General features: G+C 41.5%; 4 protein-coding genes across 5 annotated transcripts; 3 read left to right on the forward strand and 1 right to left on the reverse strand.

Moving 5' to 3' along the window:
• The first annotated feature begins 1,130 nt into the window (after window positions 1-1,130).
• Window positions 1,131-2,246, forward strand: LOC147926768 (uncharacterized). Its single transcript, XM_087487202.1, has 2 exons — window positions 1,131-1,405; window positions 1,631-2,246. Exons 1-2 carry the CDS (start codon window positions 1,131-1,133, stop codon window positions 2,244-2,246), a joined length of 891 nt encoding a protein of 296 aa, XP_087343328.1.
• A 90-nt stretch (window positions 2,247-2,336) lies between these two features.
• On the forward strand, window positions 2,337-2,749 carry LOC147926769 (uncharacterized). The gene is made up of 2 exons (XM_087487203.1): window positions 2,337-2,477; window positions 2,567-2,749. Exons 1-2 carry the CDS (start codon window positions 2,337-2,339, stop codon window positions 2,747-2,749), a joined length of 324 nt encoding a protein of 107 aa, XP_087343329.1.
• An 8,931-nt stretch (window positions 2,750-11,680) lies between these two features.
• Window positions 11,681-14,953, forward strand: LOC104747123 (indole-3-glycerol phosphate synthase, chloroplastic). Of its 2 annotated transcripts, XM_087486702.1 has the most exons (11): window positions 11,681-11,848; window positions 12,075-12,608; window positions 12,859-13,122; window positions 13,211-13,387; window positions 13,638-13,712; window positions 13,803-13,847; window positions 13,928-14,092; window positions 14,198-14,276; window positions 14,362-14,444; window positions 14,527-14,595; window positions 14,711-14,953. In XM_087486702.1, exons 2-11 carry the CDS (start codon window positions 12,438-12,440, stop codon window positions 14,795-14,797), a joined length of 1,215 nt encoding a protein of 404 aa, XP_087342828.1. In that variant the 5' UTR covers window positions 11,681-11,848; window positions 12,075-12,437; the 3' UTR covers window positions 14,798-14,953. The 2 variants fall into 2 exon arrangements, with proteins under 2 accessions (XP_087342828.1, XP_010466995.1); XM_010468693.3 differs by lacking the exon at window positions 11,681-11,848 and having other exon boundaries at window positions 11,992-12,608.
• Window positions 14,954-15,004: 51 nt separating this feature from the next.
• Window positions 15,005-16,550, reverse strand: LOC104747124 (protein NOI4). Its single transcript, XM_010468694.3, has 3 exons — window positions 16,349-16,550; window positions 15,395-15,577; window positions 15,005-15,294 (listed from the first exon to the last, which is right to left on the reverse strand). Exons 1-3 carry the CDS (start codon window positions 16,352-16,354, stop codon window positions 15,253-15,255), a joined length of 231 nt encoding a protein of 76 aa, XP_010466996.1. The 5' UTR covers window positions 16,355-16,550; the 3' UTR covers window positions 15,005-15,252.
• Between the last annotated feature and the right edge of the window lie 313 nt (window positions 16,551-16,863).

Raw genomic sequence — 16,863 nt, forward strand, 5'->3', positions numbered from 1 at the left:
TAAAAGGTCTTAAACCTCGTCTACGCAGTCTGGCTAAGCTGCGAATGGGGAATCTTGTTAAGAAGACTAAGGCGGCTCTGGATACGTTATGCCGTAAGCAACAAGCCAACTTGTTGCAGCCTTCAGTGAAGGCTATGGAGGAGGAGAATGAGGCTTATCGGCGCTGGGATTTCCTGGCAGGGTTGGAGGAAAAATACCTCAAGCAGAAGTCCAAGTTGCATTGGCTACAGGTGGGAGATCTAAACAATAAAACTTTTCATAGAGCAGCACAGGTGAGAGAAGCACATAATAGTATTCGGGAAGTGCAATGTCTTGATGGTCGGGTTGTTGTCACGGCAGAAGACATAAAATTCGAAGCTGAGCGACACTTTAGTGAGTTCTTACAGCATATTCCTTCTGATTTTGAGGGTGTCTCGGAGGAAGGGATGGCGAGTTTGTTGCCATATCGTTGCACTGCAGTGGAATTTCATGCCCTTACTAGAGAAGTGTCGGGTGAGGAAATAAAAAGAGTGTTGTTTTCTATGCCTTCTGATAAGTCCCCTGGACCTGATGGATGCACAGTGGAGGCAACTTGGCCGTTAATTGGAAGGGAGTTTGTTTTGGTGGTTCAATCTTTTTTTGCAAAAGGATTCTTGCCAAAGGGGGTTAATGCTACTATACTTGCACTCATCCCCAAATCATTAGAAGCAAGGCAAATGAAAGATTATAGTCCTATCTCTTGTTGCAATGTGCTATATAAGGTGATTTCCAAAGTTTTAGCCAATAGACTGAAGCGTGTGCTGCCCAAGTTTATCTCAAGTAATCAGTCTGCGTTTGTTGAAGATAGATTGTTGATTGAGTATGTGTTGTTGGCAACCGAGTTGGTCAAAGATTACCACAATGACTCTATCTCTAGTCGATGTGCAATAAAATTTGTTATTTCCAAAGCCTTCGACTCGGTTCAGTGGTCGTTTCTAGCTAAAGCCCTCTCTGCTATGCAGTTTCCGCCACTATTTATTCACTGGTTGATGCTTTGCGTATCTACAACTTCTTTTTCAGTACAAGTGAATGGGGAACTTGCATGATATTTTTGAAGCTCTAGAGGCCTCCGTCAAGGTTGCTCGTTATCGTCGTATTTGTTTGTCATATGTATGGATGTCCTTTCGAAAATGCTTGATAAGGCGGCTGGGGAGCGGTTGATCGGTTACCATCCACGGTGTCGTCAACTAGGTCTCACGCATTTGAGTTTTGCAGATGATCTTATGGTTCTAACGGACGGTAAGCTGCGATCTATCATGGGAATTCTTGTTGTCTTTGCAGAGTTTGCCAAGATGTCAGGGTTGAAGATCAGTATGGAGTCGGTTATACCAGAGTCTCAAATCCCTTTTGAAGTAGGTCGTTTGCCGGTTCGATACCTAGGCTTGCTGTTGGTCACAATGCAGCTCACAATTGCCGACTGCTCTCCCTTGCTGGAACAGCTTCGGAAGCGGATAGGTTCTTGAACAGCACGTCATCTCTCTTATGCAGGACGGTTCAATTTGATATCCTCGGTCCTCTGGAGTGTTTGTAATTTCTGGCTTGGCGCTTACTTTCTACCTAAAAAATGACTTGAGACTATCGATTCCATGTGCTCGGGATTTCTCTGGTCCAGGGTTGATTTGAATCCTAAGAAAGCTAAGGTGTCGTGGGAGGCAGTTTGTAAGCCGAAAGCCGAGGGGGGACTTGGTCTGCGATCTATCCATGAAGCTAATACTGTGAGCTATTTGAAGTTAATTTGGCGTGTGGTCTCGAAGGGAAATTCTTTGTGGGTTCATTCAAACTTACTAAAGCAGGCTTCTTTTTGGTCAATTAAGGATACCACCAGTCTTGGCTCGTGGATATGGAAAAAGCTACTTAAATACAGGGGTTTGGCACGAGATTTTTGCAAAATAGAAGTGGGAAATGGTGAAACTACATCCTTTTGGTATGATCGCTGGTCGGACATGGGCTATCTTTTGGAGGTAGTGGGGGAGAGAGGGATTATTGACTTGGGGATATGTCGGCAGAGCACATTAGCAGAAGCATGGGATCACCATCGTCGAAGGCGACATCGGGGGGGGGGGGATCAGCTCAATGAGGTCGAACAGGTCCTGTACCAAATGAGAGATGCACGCTCGGTAGCGGGGGATAAAGTTCTATGGCGTGGTAGGAATGATGTTATTCGATCCAAGTTTTCCACTTCGGATACGTGGAACCATACTAGAACCACAACGAGTATGGTCGCCTAGCATTAGGGGGTTTGGTTCACTCATTGTGCGCCCAAATTCTCCTTCTGTGTGTGGCTCGCCGTCCAAGACCGTCTCTCCACTGGTGCTCGCATGGTTATGTGGAATGGTGGGGCTGCGGGACTGTGTACTTTCTGCAACTCGATTTTAGAGACGCGTGACCATCTCTTCTTCTCCTGTCCGTTTGTCTCGGATGTGTGGTTAGGTTTGGCAGAGAATCTGCTCAAGGCTGCTGTCTCAACAGATGGACTATTTTAATAGCTCACATTTCTCAACCTCAGTTGCCTCGGACAGAAGGGTTTCTTATCAGATATGTTCTCTAGGCCACGGTGTATTCAGTCTGGAGAGAACGCAATGGGAGGAGGCATGGGGAGTCGCCAACTACTGCTGCGAATTTGATTGGCTGGGTGGATAGACAGGTTCGAGATCAACTGCTTGTGACTGGGAGAATGGGGGATCAACGGTTTCAACCAGCATTCCAGCTCTGGTTACAGTCACGTGTTTAGTTCCTTTAGAATCATTTTCTTGTTGCAAATTTAAGGTTTTTTTCAGTCTAATCTATTCTGAAACAGATGCACTAGTTGTAACAAAGTATTTTTCCTTTTGAATATAATTTCACATTAAATTCAAAAAAAAAAGAAAAAAAAAAAGAGGAAGATATAAACTCCCAGAATTCAAGACATTACAAGCATAAGCTTTCTCCAAAGCCATAAACATAAATAAAGAGGTAGAGAACATCAAGCAAAAGTCCATGAGAGCTTTGAAACATATGCAAAGAAGCAGCTTGAGACATGTGAGGTCATGGTTGCAAGATTGAACATCATCGAGGGACACGATAGATAGCAAGGAGATCACGGTCATAAGACTTTGTGATTTTGATAGAAGAATCAGGGCCAAGGAACTCACCGGAGCGAGGAGCACTAGCAGAAGCAATGCCATGGCAGGGATTCGGGGGGCTTCAGCCCTAGGGATGGTGGTGATGCTGATAGTAGTTTGCTTATATACGTCAGATGAAAACTTTGAAGTGCAGGGCAATAGACCATAGGGAAGCAAGGCGTCACAATCAGCACAAACAAAGGGAGCAAAAACCAAATTAAGCCATGTAGATATGACAAACCGTAGCAGTACAGGTGGGTGTTCTCTCTTATGGCGCCCTTTGCCAAAGAGATCAAGAATTCCACACAAAGCATGCAGCCGGTTTGACAATGGTAGATGTGATTTAGGCTTGGTCTGGTGGGTTGTTATTAACACCAAACTGGTGCGGTTGATGGGATGTTGTTGAGAACTAGAAACGCTAGTTAGCATAGAGATAAACGGGGTGTGGTTCTTCCAGTTAACAATCAAAATCACAGCTTGAGCAAAGCCCAGGGACCTCCCATACACTATGTTACTAGAAATCATTCTAGGTAAGTGGATTCTCAGATGCAGTCTTCGGACACCGAGTTCAACCAAAGAACCTAAGAAATGTTTACTAGAAAACATAGGGCCATATAGAGTAGACCTGGGATTTTAGAGGTTGGGTAGGACCGTTTGGGATGCTAGCAATCCAAAATCAAGTCCTGAGCTCATCCGCAGAGATCCAATAGACTTTGGGGATGGCCAGGGGAGTTGACATGGGTCTACCAAGATCATGGTGTGACAGATCTTAGCGATGGGAGTCCAAAAACGGAGATAAATCGCATCTCTGGAAGATTCCTTGCCAGACATCAACTTGGGAGCCGTGGAGGAAGAGGAAGCTTCAGGGGCGAAGCACAATCCGGATCGGGGAAAATAGAAACACAAGGACTTTGGTACCGTTGATGGTAAGGCTGGGCGAGAATAGGTGAGGATGGGGTTTGCCGAACTCCAGATCCTTCTGTAGGGACACAAGGACAAGCCTTCATCTAGATCTATGGTAGTTATAGAGGGTTGGTCGGGACACAAAAGAAGACAACAAAAGGGGAAAAAAGAATGCATGGTGAAGCTAAAGGGGTAGAAGAAGTAGTAAAAGAACGGAGAGATTGAGAGATCCCGACGCCGGCGAGCCGGAGCTCTACCGTCGTTAGAGAGAGGTGGTGAAGGAGGCGCCTCGATTATAGTGTCTAAGAAAAAAAAATTAGGGCCTTTAGTCTCGCATGAACAAATTGACAAATTGATATTGCAGTTTTCTAACATTATGGAATCTGCGTATAGATGAAAAGTTGACAATATTCAAGTGTTCCACTCTCATCTAATCAACTTTTACCAATGATCTCCCTAGAGGAATTAAAACAATTGATTTCGTACCAAATTCAGTAACCTAAATGTTGAAATACTTCACCATATCGAGAAAAACGGTTTACTATCAGGTTTATAACTATAAAATATTAGTTATTTGAGGATTATTTATCAAAAATGTAACATGAACAGTTCACTCTTCTGAAATATCTTGTCAAAAATGTAATTAGTTGTCTTGTTACGTAAAAAAGTTTATATTTTTTCTACGCCAAAATAGCAAGCTTTGTGTATTTCGATTCAAAATTTTTTCATACTCTTCTTTAAAGAGAGGATATTTTATTACTTTTTATGAATTGTTACCATTCCATTATACCACCATCAATAATTTGAATAGCAGACAGAGAAAGCCCAATAAACCTCCATTCTGTAGCCACAAGTTCAACATTCTCAATTAAAATATTCCAATACCATCGGATAACACATAATATCCTTAGAGAATTGATCTCAAAATTTAAATAAAAAACACTAAAAATAATTTAATTACAAAATTAAAATCAACCAAACATAAAATCAAAATGCACAAATATATATATATATATATATATATATATATGTGCTACATATTTAATTAATTAGCTAATAGTTGGAAAATATTATAACAACAAAAAAAATTCCCTAACGACCAAAATCTTCAAAAACATCATGCAAATAGAGTCTTGATAAACCTTCTTCAATCCCTCATCTAATGCTAGAAAACCAATGTTCCCATAGAACAGCATATTGCGTAATTTTTTAAAGAAAACAGATTGAGCAATCAATAAAACCGGATTTAAACCAAAAAAGATAAATTTAAAATAATAATAATATAATATCCTAAAAATCTATTAGAGAAAAGTCATATATCTAAACATGCGAGCTTTAGTGAACAATCATTGAAAGATCTTAAGATATAATTATAATTCTGAATAAATTTTTTTTCCGTTTTTTGGCGATCTTTAATCTTCACATATTATTTATTTTTCTTTATTTTTTTTCCGTTGCTCCTTCAGCTTATTATTTTAAAAATTGATCTCCTTGATAATGATATACTGAAAACCATCTATGTCATTATCTTGATTTTAGTGGATACAAAAGTTTGATTACTAATGGAAATTTTGTTGTAAAGAGTACCAATATTTGGCCATCAAATGTAGACATTAATTACCTTACATTTAGTTCAGAAAAATATGTTGAACAAAATACTGAAAAAAGTGCACCATAATTGTCTCAAAAAAGTGCATTATGTTCCTAATAGTCTCTCTATATAGTACTCCCTTGTGAGAACTGAAGTCTAACTTTAGTTCCGGAGTGAATTTTGAGCGGGGGTGCTTACGACCGTTCTAGTTCCGAGCTGAAATAAAGATTAATCGTACTTGCGAAGTGAAATGTATAATCTTATTGCCAAGTGAAAGTTTTTCCATGGAAATCTGATAATTATATGGGTTTTGTTGCAGATCTGAAATATTAGTGTTAACGACGAGGACTATTATCGACAAGACCACCACCACTACTCAGCGGAGAGACGCCGTCGTGAAAGTCACCACTTCTCCGTTTTCTTCTACGCCAAAAGACCAAGCCCAAGCTAAATGAAGATAGTAACAACAGAGAAGAACCATAGACGGACCTCTCACGACTCCGACCATGAAGTTTGGCTGTCGGCGTGGCCAGATCGGAGAACACGATGGGGGTGTTTTAATAGAGGCGGCTAAACCTAATTTTGTTTCGAGAGTGAAAAGAGATTTTTATTATTTTTAAAGAGATTTTTGGTATTTTGTTTTTTGTAATGAATTTAAGAAATAAAAATAAAATAATTTTTTTTTTTTTTCTTGATTTATATAATAAAATAAATTTGTTTTTTTTTTTTAATTTTTTTTTCTAGGTTAGTCGCTAAAAAGTCCCTAATATACACCTACTTCTATTCATGATTATTAATCATAAATTAGTTGTTAATTAGTCGTTAAATTTAGTGACTATTTTATGACTATTTTACGACTATGAGTATTAGTCGTAATGTAGTCGCTATTTGGCGACTAATTTTACGATTATTAATTTTAGCGACTCTCGATTAACGACTACTGATTTTAGTCGCTATTTAGTCGTAATACACCATTTAGCGACTAAATAGTGACTAATAGTGCAGTCGCTATTTGGCTGTTTTCTTGTAATGGCTTCCACCCATTTGGAGAAATAATCAATAAGAGCCAGCACATACTGAACTCCTCCCGGACCCCGATGTAAGGGACCAATGATATCCATGGACCATCTCATGAAAGGATAAGGTGCGGACACAGAGGACAAGAGCTCAGTAGGTTGATGGATTGACAGAGTGTGCTTTTGACATTTTTCACAGGTTCGGGAATATTCTTTGCAATCGGCGACCATAGTAGGCCAAAAAATACCCTTGTCTTTTGAATTTGAAGGCCAAGGTACGACCTCTAGAGTGATTTCCGTTGGGGCCATTATGGACAGCTCGCATTAATGTCGCGGGCTCTTCTCCAGCGACACATGAGATATGGACCAGCTATGCTTCGGCGTAGGAGCGCTCCGTTGTAAATGCAATACCGTGCAATGACAATTTTGAGTTTCCCAGCTGCCCACTTGTCAGCTGGGAGTTCCCCCTTTTCCAAGTAAGCCCAAATTGGGCTCCGCTAGTCTCTTGCCCCCCAATTGTTGGTGTTTGTATTGCTGGGAGGTTGGTGCGGGAGAACAGTCTGGTCGATGGTTTGTGGACTGGATATCTCCGAAGCTTGGATAAAATCTTGTTCGATGGTAGACGTGTCAACAATTTCCGGAGTTGGTTCGATGGGAGCCGAGTCTACCCGTGGTTGGAGGTCAGAAGTTGCCTCCCAGGCTACCTCTTTAGCTGCTCTTTTCTTCATTGTCTGAGTTAGCACATGTGAACTTTCTAAACGTATACTTGGAAATTCGATGACCTCTACTGGGATAATTCTGGTAGTTGCGTGGTCCGAAGTCGAAGCTAACACCGCTAAAGCGTCTGCGGTGGAGTTTTCACTTCGTGGAATCTTAGTGATTTCGAAATCATCAAACTTATCTGCTAACTCCCAAGCTGCTGCTACGTAGGCTTCCATGCGCCCATCTTTAGTCTCATATTTTCCCAGGAACTGGTTAGTGACCAACTGCGAATCACAAAAAGCCCGGAGCTTTCGTACGCCAATTCCCACTACGAGACGTAGTCCAGCTAGAAAAGACTCATATTCGGCTTCATTATTCGACGCACTGAATGCCAGGCAAAATGATTGCTCGATTACTTCACCGGTGGGGGAAACGAGCTGAACCCTAATTCTTGCACCTGTCCTTGAGGACGTACCGTCCACATGTAAGGTCCATGGAACCTCGATATTGCTTTCCATCGAACTGGCGAGTGGAAGTTCTATGAGGAAATCTGCTAGAACTTGCGCTTTAGCACAAGTTCGGGTCCGGAACTCGATGTCGTATTCACTAAGCTTGACTGACCACTTAGCTAATCTGCCGGATTGACTCGGACTGTGTAGTACTGTCCGAAGTGGTTGTCTTGTCAGGATTACAATCTAGTGAGACTGGAAGTAGGGCCGTAGTTTTCTTGTCGAAGTAACTACTGCTAGAGCCAACTTCTCCATCATGGGATACCTAGATTCTGCCCCTGTAAATGACTTACTAACATAGAAAATTGGCCTCTGTTCCCCCCTTTCTTCGCGAACCAAAACTCCACTTACTGCGCTATCCGAGACAGCTACATAGAGAAAGAGCGGTTCTCCTAATTCTGGCTTAGCAAGGACCGGAGGCTGAGATAGGTATGCTTTCAGCTGAGTGAATGCTTCCTCGCACTTCGCATCCCACGCGAAGTTTTTCCTTCCCTTTTTCAGTAGTTGATAGAATGGGAGGCACTTGTCCGTTGATCTGAAGATCAAACGATTGAGAGCTGCGATCCGTCCGTTAAGACGCTGCACTTCTCGTAACGTCCCTGGAGAACTCATGGATAAGAAGGCATTGATCTACCTCGGGTTCGCTTCGATCCCTCGTTCGGTGACAATGTAACCTAAGAATTCTCCAGACGGGACTACGAAAGTGCATTTTGTAGGGTTAAGCTTCATTCCGAACTGGTTTAGAATGTCGAAACATACTTTCAAATCCGTAAGGTGCGAGCTGGTTTCCATTGATTTCACCAGCATGTCGTCAATATAGACCTCCATGGTCTTTCCGAGCTGATGCTCGAACATGCGGTTCGCAAGACGCTGGTAGGTTGCTCCGGCGTTTTTCAATCCGAATGGCATCACTTTGTAACAGTAAGTCCCGCGGTCTGTTATGAATGCGGTCTTTTCCTGGTCCTTCGGGTTCATTAGGATTTGATTGTAACCAGAGAAAGCATCCATGAAAGACATCAGTTCGTGTCCCGAGGTGGACTCGAGTAGCCTGTCGATGTGCGGAAGTGGAAAACTGTCCTTTGGGCATGCCTTGTTCAGATCGGTGAAGTCAACGCAAACTCGTGACTTTCCATTTTTCTTCTTTACAACCACCGTGTTTGCAAGCCATTCGGGGTATTTTACTTCGCGGATCTGACCTGCATTCAGTAAGCGATCTACTTCTTTGTTGATGATTTCAGCTTTTTCGGAGCCGAGTTTCCTTCGCTTCTGCTTTACCGGGCATTTTGTCAACGGACCACGCGAAGGTGGACATATTCTCCTTCAAAAAGGAGATCAACTTGGTTCGGAGCTCGCTTCCTAATCCAGCTCCGATCTTGATTTCCTGGTCTGGAAACTTATCATTAATAAAAATAGACTCAGTGAGGTCACCTTTGAGCTTCTTCCGAAATGGATTCTTTGTGACCTCGAGCTGTGGTTGCTATTGAACCAAAAGCTTGTGACTCGCGAGATAGCAACTTCTCGCCGTCCTTTGGCTTCCTAAAATTTCCCGAACTCCTTCCGGGGTTGGGAACTTGACGCACTGATGGTACGTTGAAGCTACAGCCTTCATCTGGAAGAACCAAGGTGTTCCCATTATAGCATTGTTGGCCGCAGGTCGATCAAAGACCCTGAACTCCACCATTTTCATTACTCCTTGAGTGGAGACAGGCAGTGTTATTGTCCCTAATGACATCGATGTCTCACTTTTAAATGAGACCAAGGGAGAAGGTGGTCCCACAATGTGCTCTCTTCCGATGCCCATTCTAGTAAGCGTTTCTAAGAATATTAAATCCACCGGACTCCCAGTGTCTATCAGGATCCAGCACACCTCGTGATTTGCAACATCTAGCGATATGACAAGTGCGTCATCATGCGGAGTGTTCAGTTCCTCGGTTTCTTTCTCTGAGAAGGTGACTTTGGGCAAATCACTCGTAGTACATTTTAATTCGTTTAGGCTGCGGGCTCGTGAGCTTCCGCTGATGGTCTTTTATTGCCGTGATGGAGTTTCGGAAGAGGTGTGAACCTCCCATTATAATATCTATTCTTTTCTAGGGAGCTGCATCACCGTCGGTCTGCTTTGGTTTCTTCAGCGGTGGAGCATCCTCATCGGCTTTGGAGATTGTTTTTTGATCGAGCTCATCGATAGTCACGTTTGGCATTTCGATAGACACAAATTTTTCTGCGAGAAGGTGCATCAGTTTTTTGCAATCCCGAGTCGAATGCCCATTTGCTTTGTGAAGCTCGCAGTACGCGTTCTCGTCCCGAACCCATTTGTTACTTGAGAGTACTCCGCTCTTGGAGCATGGTGAAAACGGCAGTTTTGACAGTGAACTCTTTGGGGAGCCTTTCTGTGGAGATTGGTTCACGGCAAACGTGCCAGATCCAGGCTTCGGGGTTGAAGGCGGAGTCTTTTTAGCAGGAGCTTCAAATCTGGGTTTGGTAACGACTTTATGCTTTTGAATTGCTGCTGCCTTTTCTTCTTCCGCAACTATCCAGTTCGAAGCTCGATGGAGTGCATCCTGGATGGTAGCGAACTGGTTCACAGTTAGTTCTTCGCTAAAACGGGACTCGTGCCAGAGATCATTTTTCAGTGCAGCCAAGGCAGTTGAATCCGAAATCCCCAGAATCTGGACTTGAATTTCCTTGAACTTAGTGATGTATGACCGGAGTGACTCCCCAGCAACTTGGTTTAGATTCCAAAGTTTAGCGTCTGTTACTGCCATTTCGATCAAACTAGAATATTGCTTGATGAAAGAAGTTGATAGCTCTGTGAATTTGTTAATGGAGCCAGCTGCCAAATATGCGAACCAGAGCAGGGCTGGTCCACAAAATGTTTCTGCAAACAACTTACAGTATCCAGCGTCCGCTTCGTGAGGCTCGAGGTCCACGCGGCTGGTAGTTAGCAAGAAGGTCTTGAGATGAGTTGTCGGATCTCCTTTTCCTTCGTAGCTCACGAATTTTGTTTTTCCGGTATCCTTGATGCGAACTCGGGCTATCTAATCTGAGAAAGGAGTTCGCTTTGACTCTTCAATTACCCAGGAAATATCTGGTGCCGAGGTAGTCGCACTGTGCATCATAGACCGCATATCTCGGATCTCGCTCTGCATACGGTGGAGCTTAGGGTTGGAAGCATAACCCGGAGTAAGGATATTTCCGCCCACAGGGGGAGGAAAACGAACTAGAACTTCAGAGGATCCAGCGACATCGAGCTGAACTGGAGTGTGGCTATCCCCAACCAACGGTGGTGCTGCCTGAGTATTTATCTGAGGTGGGAAAGTGTTCCCCGGAGTCGCAGTTACTGCTGCCGGCTGCAAGGTGAAAGGTGGAATGACGCCAGCGAAATCTAAAGCACGTCGTCGCGGGTTTTGATCGGAGGACAAGAGATCGACCCGATCGGCATACGCGCGGTGAGAGGCTGAAAGATCGGCTACCGAGCTAGTGACTGTCGAAAGTGGGTAGAGACCTGCCCTTCCAAATTGTCGAAACGCTCGGACAGAGCAGCGAAGGCTGCTTGCTGATGGTCGGATTTCTCTCACAAATCCTGCAAAAGTTTCTGGATTGTTTCTAGAGTTACCTAGTTGGAAGAATCAGTAGCCATAGCGACGTTTGTACAACGTGGACCCGGAGGTGTAGTCGGAACTAGCAAGAGTATAGGTGATATTTTCCCTCTCTTTCTAGCGCCAAATGTGAGAACTGAATTCTAACTTTAGTTCCGGAGTGAATTCTGAGCGGGGGTGCTTACCACCGTTCTAGTTCCAAGCTGAAATAAAGATTAATCGTAACTTGCGAAGTGAAATGTATAATCTTATTGCCAAGTGAAAGTTTTTCCATCCCCTTTACATTCAAGCAAGATGAAATGGAAGAAGCCTTGAAGAAAGAGATCAATGAGCTCTTGCTCAAGCAAACTGAAATGGAAGAAGTCTAGTAGAAACAAGCAGAAGAGATCAACAAGAAGTCCAACAAGTGGTGGTGAGCTCTCCAATCTCCTATCCTTTATCCCCTTTTGGTTTCAGTTTCTCTTTGGTAAAGATACAATCATGGTCTTTTGGAAGCTTTTTTTTTGTAGAACTTAATCTTATATATCTTAAATGGTTAGCTCAAACTCAAAAGACAAGCCTTCGTTTCATTGAGCTCTTCCTCACCCAAATTATCTTCATTTCTCGACCGTGAAATAACCTAAGGATCCTATCAACAGGTGAATCAGCTCTCTTTTGAAATGGGAAGAGAGGACTCCCCAACCTAAATAGTATAATAGAAAAGTCAGTGGTAAAACAAAAACAAAGCCACACGACTAGACCAGTCTCTGCTTAACTTTGTTTTCACCAACCATTGCAAGAAAAAACCTCAGCCGTCTTACGCTGGTGTTCTTATTAACCCCACGTGTTAATCACACCAACTACCAATAACATTCATAATCAAAATTCTTGATTTTTTCTATAAAAACTTTTTAAGTTTGACCATAAATTACATAAACCATTTGAATTCTCTTTCTGGTGTCTGTTTTTTTTTTTTTGGTTTCTCTCCTTCAAAGTTCCAAACTTTTTTTTCATTCTCGGCAATGGAGGGACTAGTGCCGGTACAGAGACTTCCACTTAGAGTTGCTTCACCTTCTCTGTATCGGTATAGTAACGTTTCTGTCTCAATCAGACGTTCACTTTCAGGTTTCGCCATGGACAAAAGGATCAGATTTACGGCTCCGTCGTCGGAGTTCTCGATCCGGGCTCAACAGGTTCGGCTTTCTTGATTTCTTCTGTCTATGATTTGATGAACACCCTTAAATAAAGTTTGAGCTTTCGTTTAATTCTGTATGATTGAACCCTTAGCTGGAATAAAGTTTGAGTCTTTCGTTTGATTCTGTGTGATTTGTCGCATTTTATGTTGTTTACGGTCTAGATTGAAAACCCTTAGCTGAAACAAAAATTGGGTTTTTCTAATTCTATCAATCTGTTGCTGAAAGTTTTTGCCTTTTTTTGTTGTAGTCGGATTTGAAGGAAAGCTTAGTTGTGTCTTCTTCTTCAGTAGAAGACAAAGGAAATGCTCTTAGAATCAAGGAATGGGAAGTAGAGATGTATCAGGATGAATTAGCAGTTAGCCAAGGTATTAGGATAAGGAGAAAGCCACCAAGCAAGGCTCCTTTGGGATACTCTGGACCATTTGAGTTGAGATTGCATAGCAACGATGCTGATTCGCCTCGTAATATCTTGGAGGAGATTACATGGTACAAAGACGTCGAAGTTTCACGGGTATAGACTTTTGATTAACAAGACTTTTCTATTTTCAAAGAGGAGATTACATGGTTCTTAATGTGATTGTTGTCTCTTCATTTTTCAGATGAAGGAGCTAAACCCACTTGATGAGCTGAAGAAAGCTGTAGAGAATGCTCCTCCAACTAGGGATTTTGTTGGGGCGCTTAGGATGGCTCAGGAAAGAACTGGGTTGCCTGGCTTGATAGCTGAGGTTAAGAAGGCTTCTCCAAGTAGAGGGGTCTTAAAGGAGAATTTTGACCCGGTATGCGATGCTGGTTTCTGTTTATTACTGTAATGACATTAGATCTTGTTCTCGAATTGAGTTATTGAATCCTGATTAAGCGAGTAAAGGTTGATTCTTTTCAATGTATAAAAGGATTGGAGCATTGAGATTTGTAGTCTTTGTCATTTGTAGATCAACATTTTTTTTATGAACGGTTCCCAATATGATCTAGACCTGCTAGATCATCATGATTCCTCCGGTTGTGTTGCTAATGCTTATGGTCTTACAGGTTGAGATTGCTCAAGCTTATGAAAAAGGTGGAGCAGCATGTCTCAGCGTTTTGACAGACCAGAAGTATTTTCAGGTTTACATGTGTATTCAGTTGCAGATATCGTATTCATACTTGCAACAAGTTTTTAACATTTGTAGTTCTTATCTTGATGTTGTTCAACAGGGAGGCTTTGAAAACTTGGAAGCAATAAGGAACGCTGGTGTGGAGGTACTTTTTTAGCAAAGTCTGTTGTCTTTGGTGCTTGATAATCAAAACACTATGTAAACCATGATTTTCAATTATTGCAGTGTCCACTTTTATGCAAAGAGTTTGTTGTAGATCCATGGCAGATCTATTATGCTCGGACTAAAGGTGCTGATGCAGTATTGCTTATTGCTGCCGTATTGACTGACCTAGAAATAACCTACTTGCTTAAGATTTGCAAGAAGCTCGGTTTGGCTGCCCTTGTTGAGGTATCTTTCCCTGCTTTGTTAATTGTTGATTGGGTGGCATATTTATATGCGTTAAAAGTTAGTATTATTTTTGTTCTGCTCTTAATAAGCTTGTCCTTATATCAGGTACATGATGAGAGAGAGATGGGTCGTGTTCTTGGAATAGAAGGGATCGAGCTCGTTGGCATCAATAACCGAAGTCTTGGTAATGCTTTTGTACATATTGCTAGTTCTGATATCCTTTGTTTTAGAACGAGTTCACTCAGAAAATGAAAGTTTTGGTGTTTCAGAAACGTTTAAAGTAGACATCAGTAATACTAAGAATCTTCTTGAAGGAGAACATGGTAGACAAATTCGCGAGAAAGACATGATTGTAAGTACTTCCACTTTTCATTCTTGAATTGGTGTCTGTCAATTGCTGGAAAATAATCATGACTCCTCTTCTGTATGTTAAGGTGGTTGGCGAATCCGGTTTGTTTACACCTGATGACATTGCCTATGTACAAGCCGCCGGAGTTAGAGCGGTAAGCTTTCACAGTTATATATTAAAACATTTGGCTGCTTGGAAACCTCTAGAAGCATTAATCATATGAACAATTCACTAAAATGCTGAATTATGAGCTTATGCTAATTTTTCAGGTCTTGGTTGGCGAGTCCATTGTGAAGCAGAGCGACCCTGAGAAAGGAATAGCTGGACTTTTTGGCAGGAACATTTCTCATACTTAGAAACCGTATCGCCATATTGCTCGTCTCCAAATATGTTTCCTAGTACATTTGTTTGTATCTTGTTCTGTGAGGATTGAGATGAAAGACTAGAATAAAGGCTTGATGATTCTAATGTGTCAGGCATTTTCAATTCTCATAGAATAAGTTGAATCAAAATCGATCTAAGCAAGCTTCCCATTCCATGGAACCCCAAAACCAACAGAGAAATAGCAAATATTATGTTGTCATAACTCATAAGTGAAGAATACAACCAGTACACAGAAATGACAATTTTGTTATCTAAATACATTCATCCTTGCACAACAACCGGAGTCACTAAATACACCACTCGAAACATTTCCGACCAGAATCCAAAAGTGACTGTCATGGCTTCTCAGACAAGCTCCAGTCTTCCTGATGCAGTATGATTTTTAGATATAAGATAAAACGACCTTCCAAGGCAAACACTTCTCCACTTATTCTGCGCCAGTTGATTTTATACAGCAAAACCATTTTTTCTGCAAATTATGCAATAACAACAGCATCAATTAATAATACATCCATACAAAAACAAGATGACTACGAGAAGAAGAAGAAGAAAGAGATGCGATGGCTTACGGTGGGTTTCTCAAGAACCTCCCCATTTTTATTATATCCAGGTTCATCTCTCCCTGGTGAGTCAGTTTTTCCACCTCCCTTTTTCTCGTTTCTAGCTTTGTTGAAGATAACAGTGAATCCCTCAGCTGATGAAGGGTCATTTACATCCCATTCGCCAAACTTTGGCAACGGGCGGCCCTTGTCCTACACACAATCCAAGACGATCAGTTCTAAAAGCCAACAACACTAAAACATCCATGTAAAACAAGTCTTCATTACAACTTATATTGATTATTCCAAGCCAAAACACTAGAGGTTGTCTCATATGATAAATTTTTCTACTTAAAATGTAAACAGTATCGAGGAATCGATGCCCAACACAAAGAACTCGTAAACACACAGATCCAGGTACAAGTTTCAGTAAAGCATTGAATCTAGAAGATGATATGCACAGACAACAATGTAATTCATCTCATTAGCCCTACGCACTGTTCAAGATTTGGTTGCAAAGATCTTACTAAGACTTTCTCTATTCACTAATTTAGAATATCCAGTCATGAGACCAGAGGCAATATGACAGATAACAAAAAAACCAATACTTTCTCAACATCAAAATCTTGAAACTGCACAAGAGATAACAAAACAATAGTTTTTAAAAACAGTAACTACATATCCATACACTTTCGTCAGATCAAGACAAGGAAACTCCATTTCCAACAAGCAAAAAGCATTATTATAGAATCGAAGAGTCAAAGACACACAAGACGGATAAATCCAAAAGAATAAAGGTAAATCAAATAGAAAATCCATTCGAACAATCAGAATAAAAAAGTATCAAACTTTTAACAATTTCACAAAGAAAAAAAAAACAAGAACATCAAGATCAAAAGATGTGAGGCCAGAAACAAGAAATCTCAGGATTCATCACAGATTAAGAAAATGGGAAAAAAAGAGAGGGATGGAGAGAGATCGTACTGCCATGGATTAAAGAAGAGCTGAGTTGAGATGCGTTGTGGTGGTGGTGGTCGTCTCCTTCCTCTGGTTTCCTCTTTCAACTTTTGTTTTATCTTTTCTGATGAACCTTTGGGGATGAGGCGAAAAAGAAGGAGTCATGAGATACTGGGCCTCTGTAAGGCCTAATGGCCTATTATATCTTTTTTCTTTCTTTTTCTTTTTTCTTTTCTCATTTCTCAAGTAGGCCTCGGAAAACATATCGAACCGAAAGGACAGAAGCAAACCGTACCGAACCGAAATTGTTTTGGTTGTTATACGGATCTTCATCATGAGAACCAAGAGAACCAGAATCGTAAACCGAACCAAACCAGACAAAAAAATTATGGATATCCGAAAATATCTGAAATATAATTCTATATCCATAACTTAACAACCGGAAATAAACTGAACCGAAATATAATAACTTAGGTATCAACATAATCAGAATCGAATGGAACCGATCGGAAAACCTGAACCCGCAAGACAAAATCAATACA

This window comes from Camelina sativa, chromosome 15 (assembly GCF_030686135.1).
Source record: "Camelina sativa cultivar CO46 ecotype springtype chromosome 15, ASM3068613v1".
Lineage (NCBI taxonomy): Eukaryota > Viridiplantae > Streptophyta > Magnoliopsida > Brassicales > Brassicaceae > Camelina > Camelina sativa.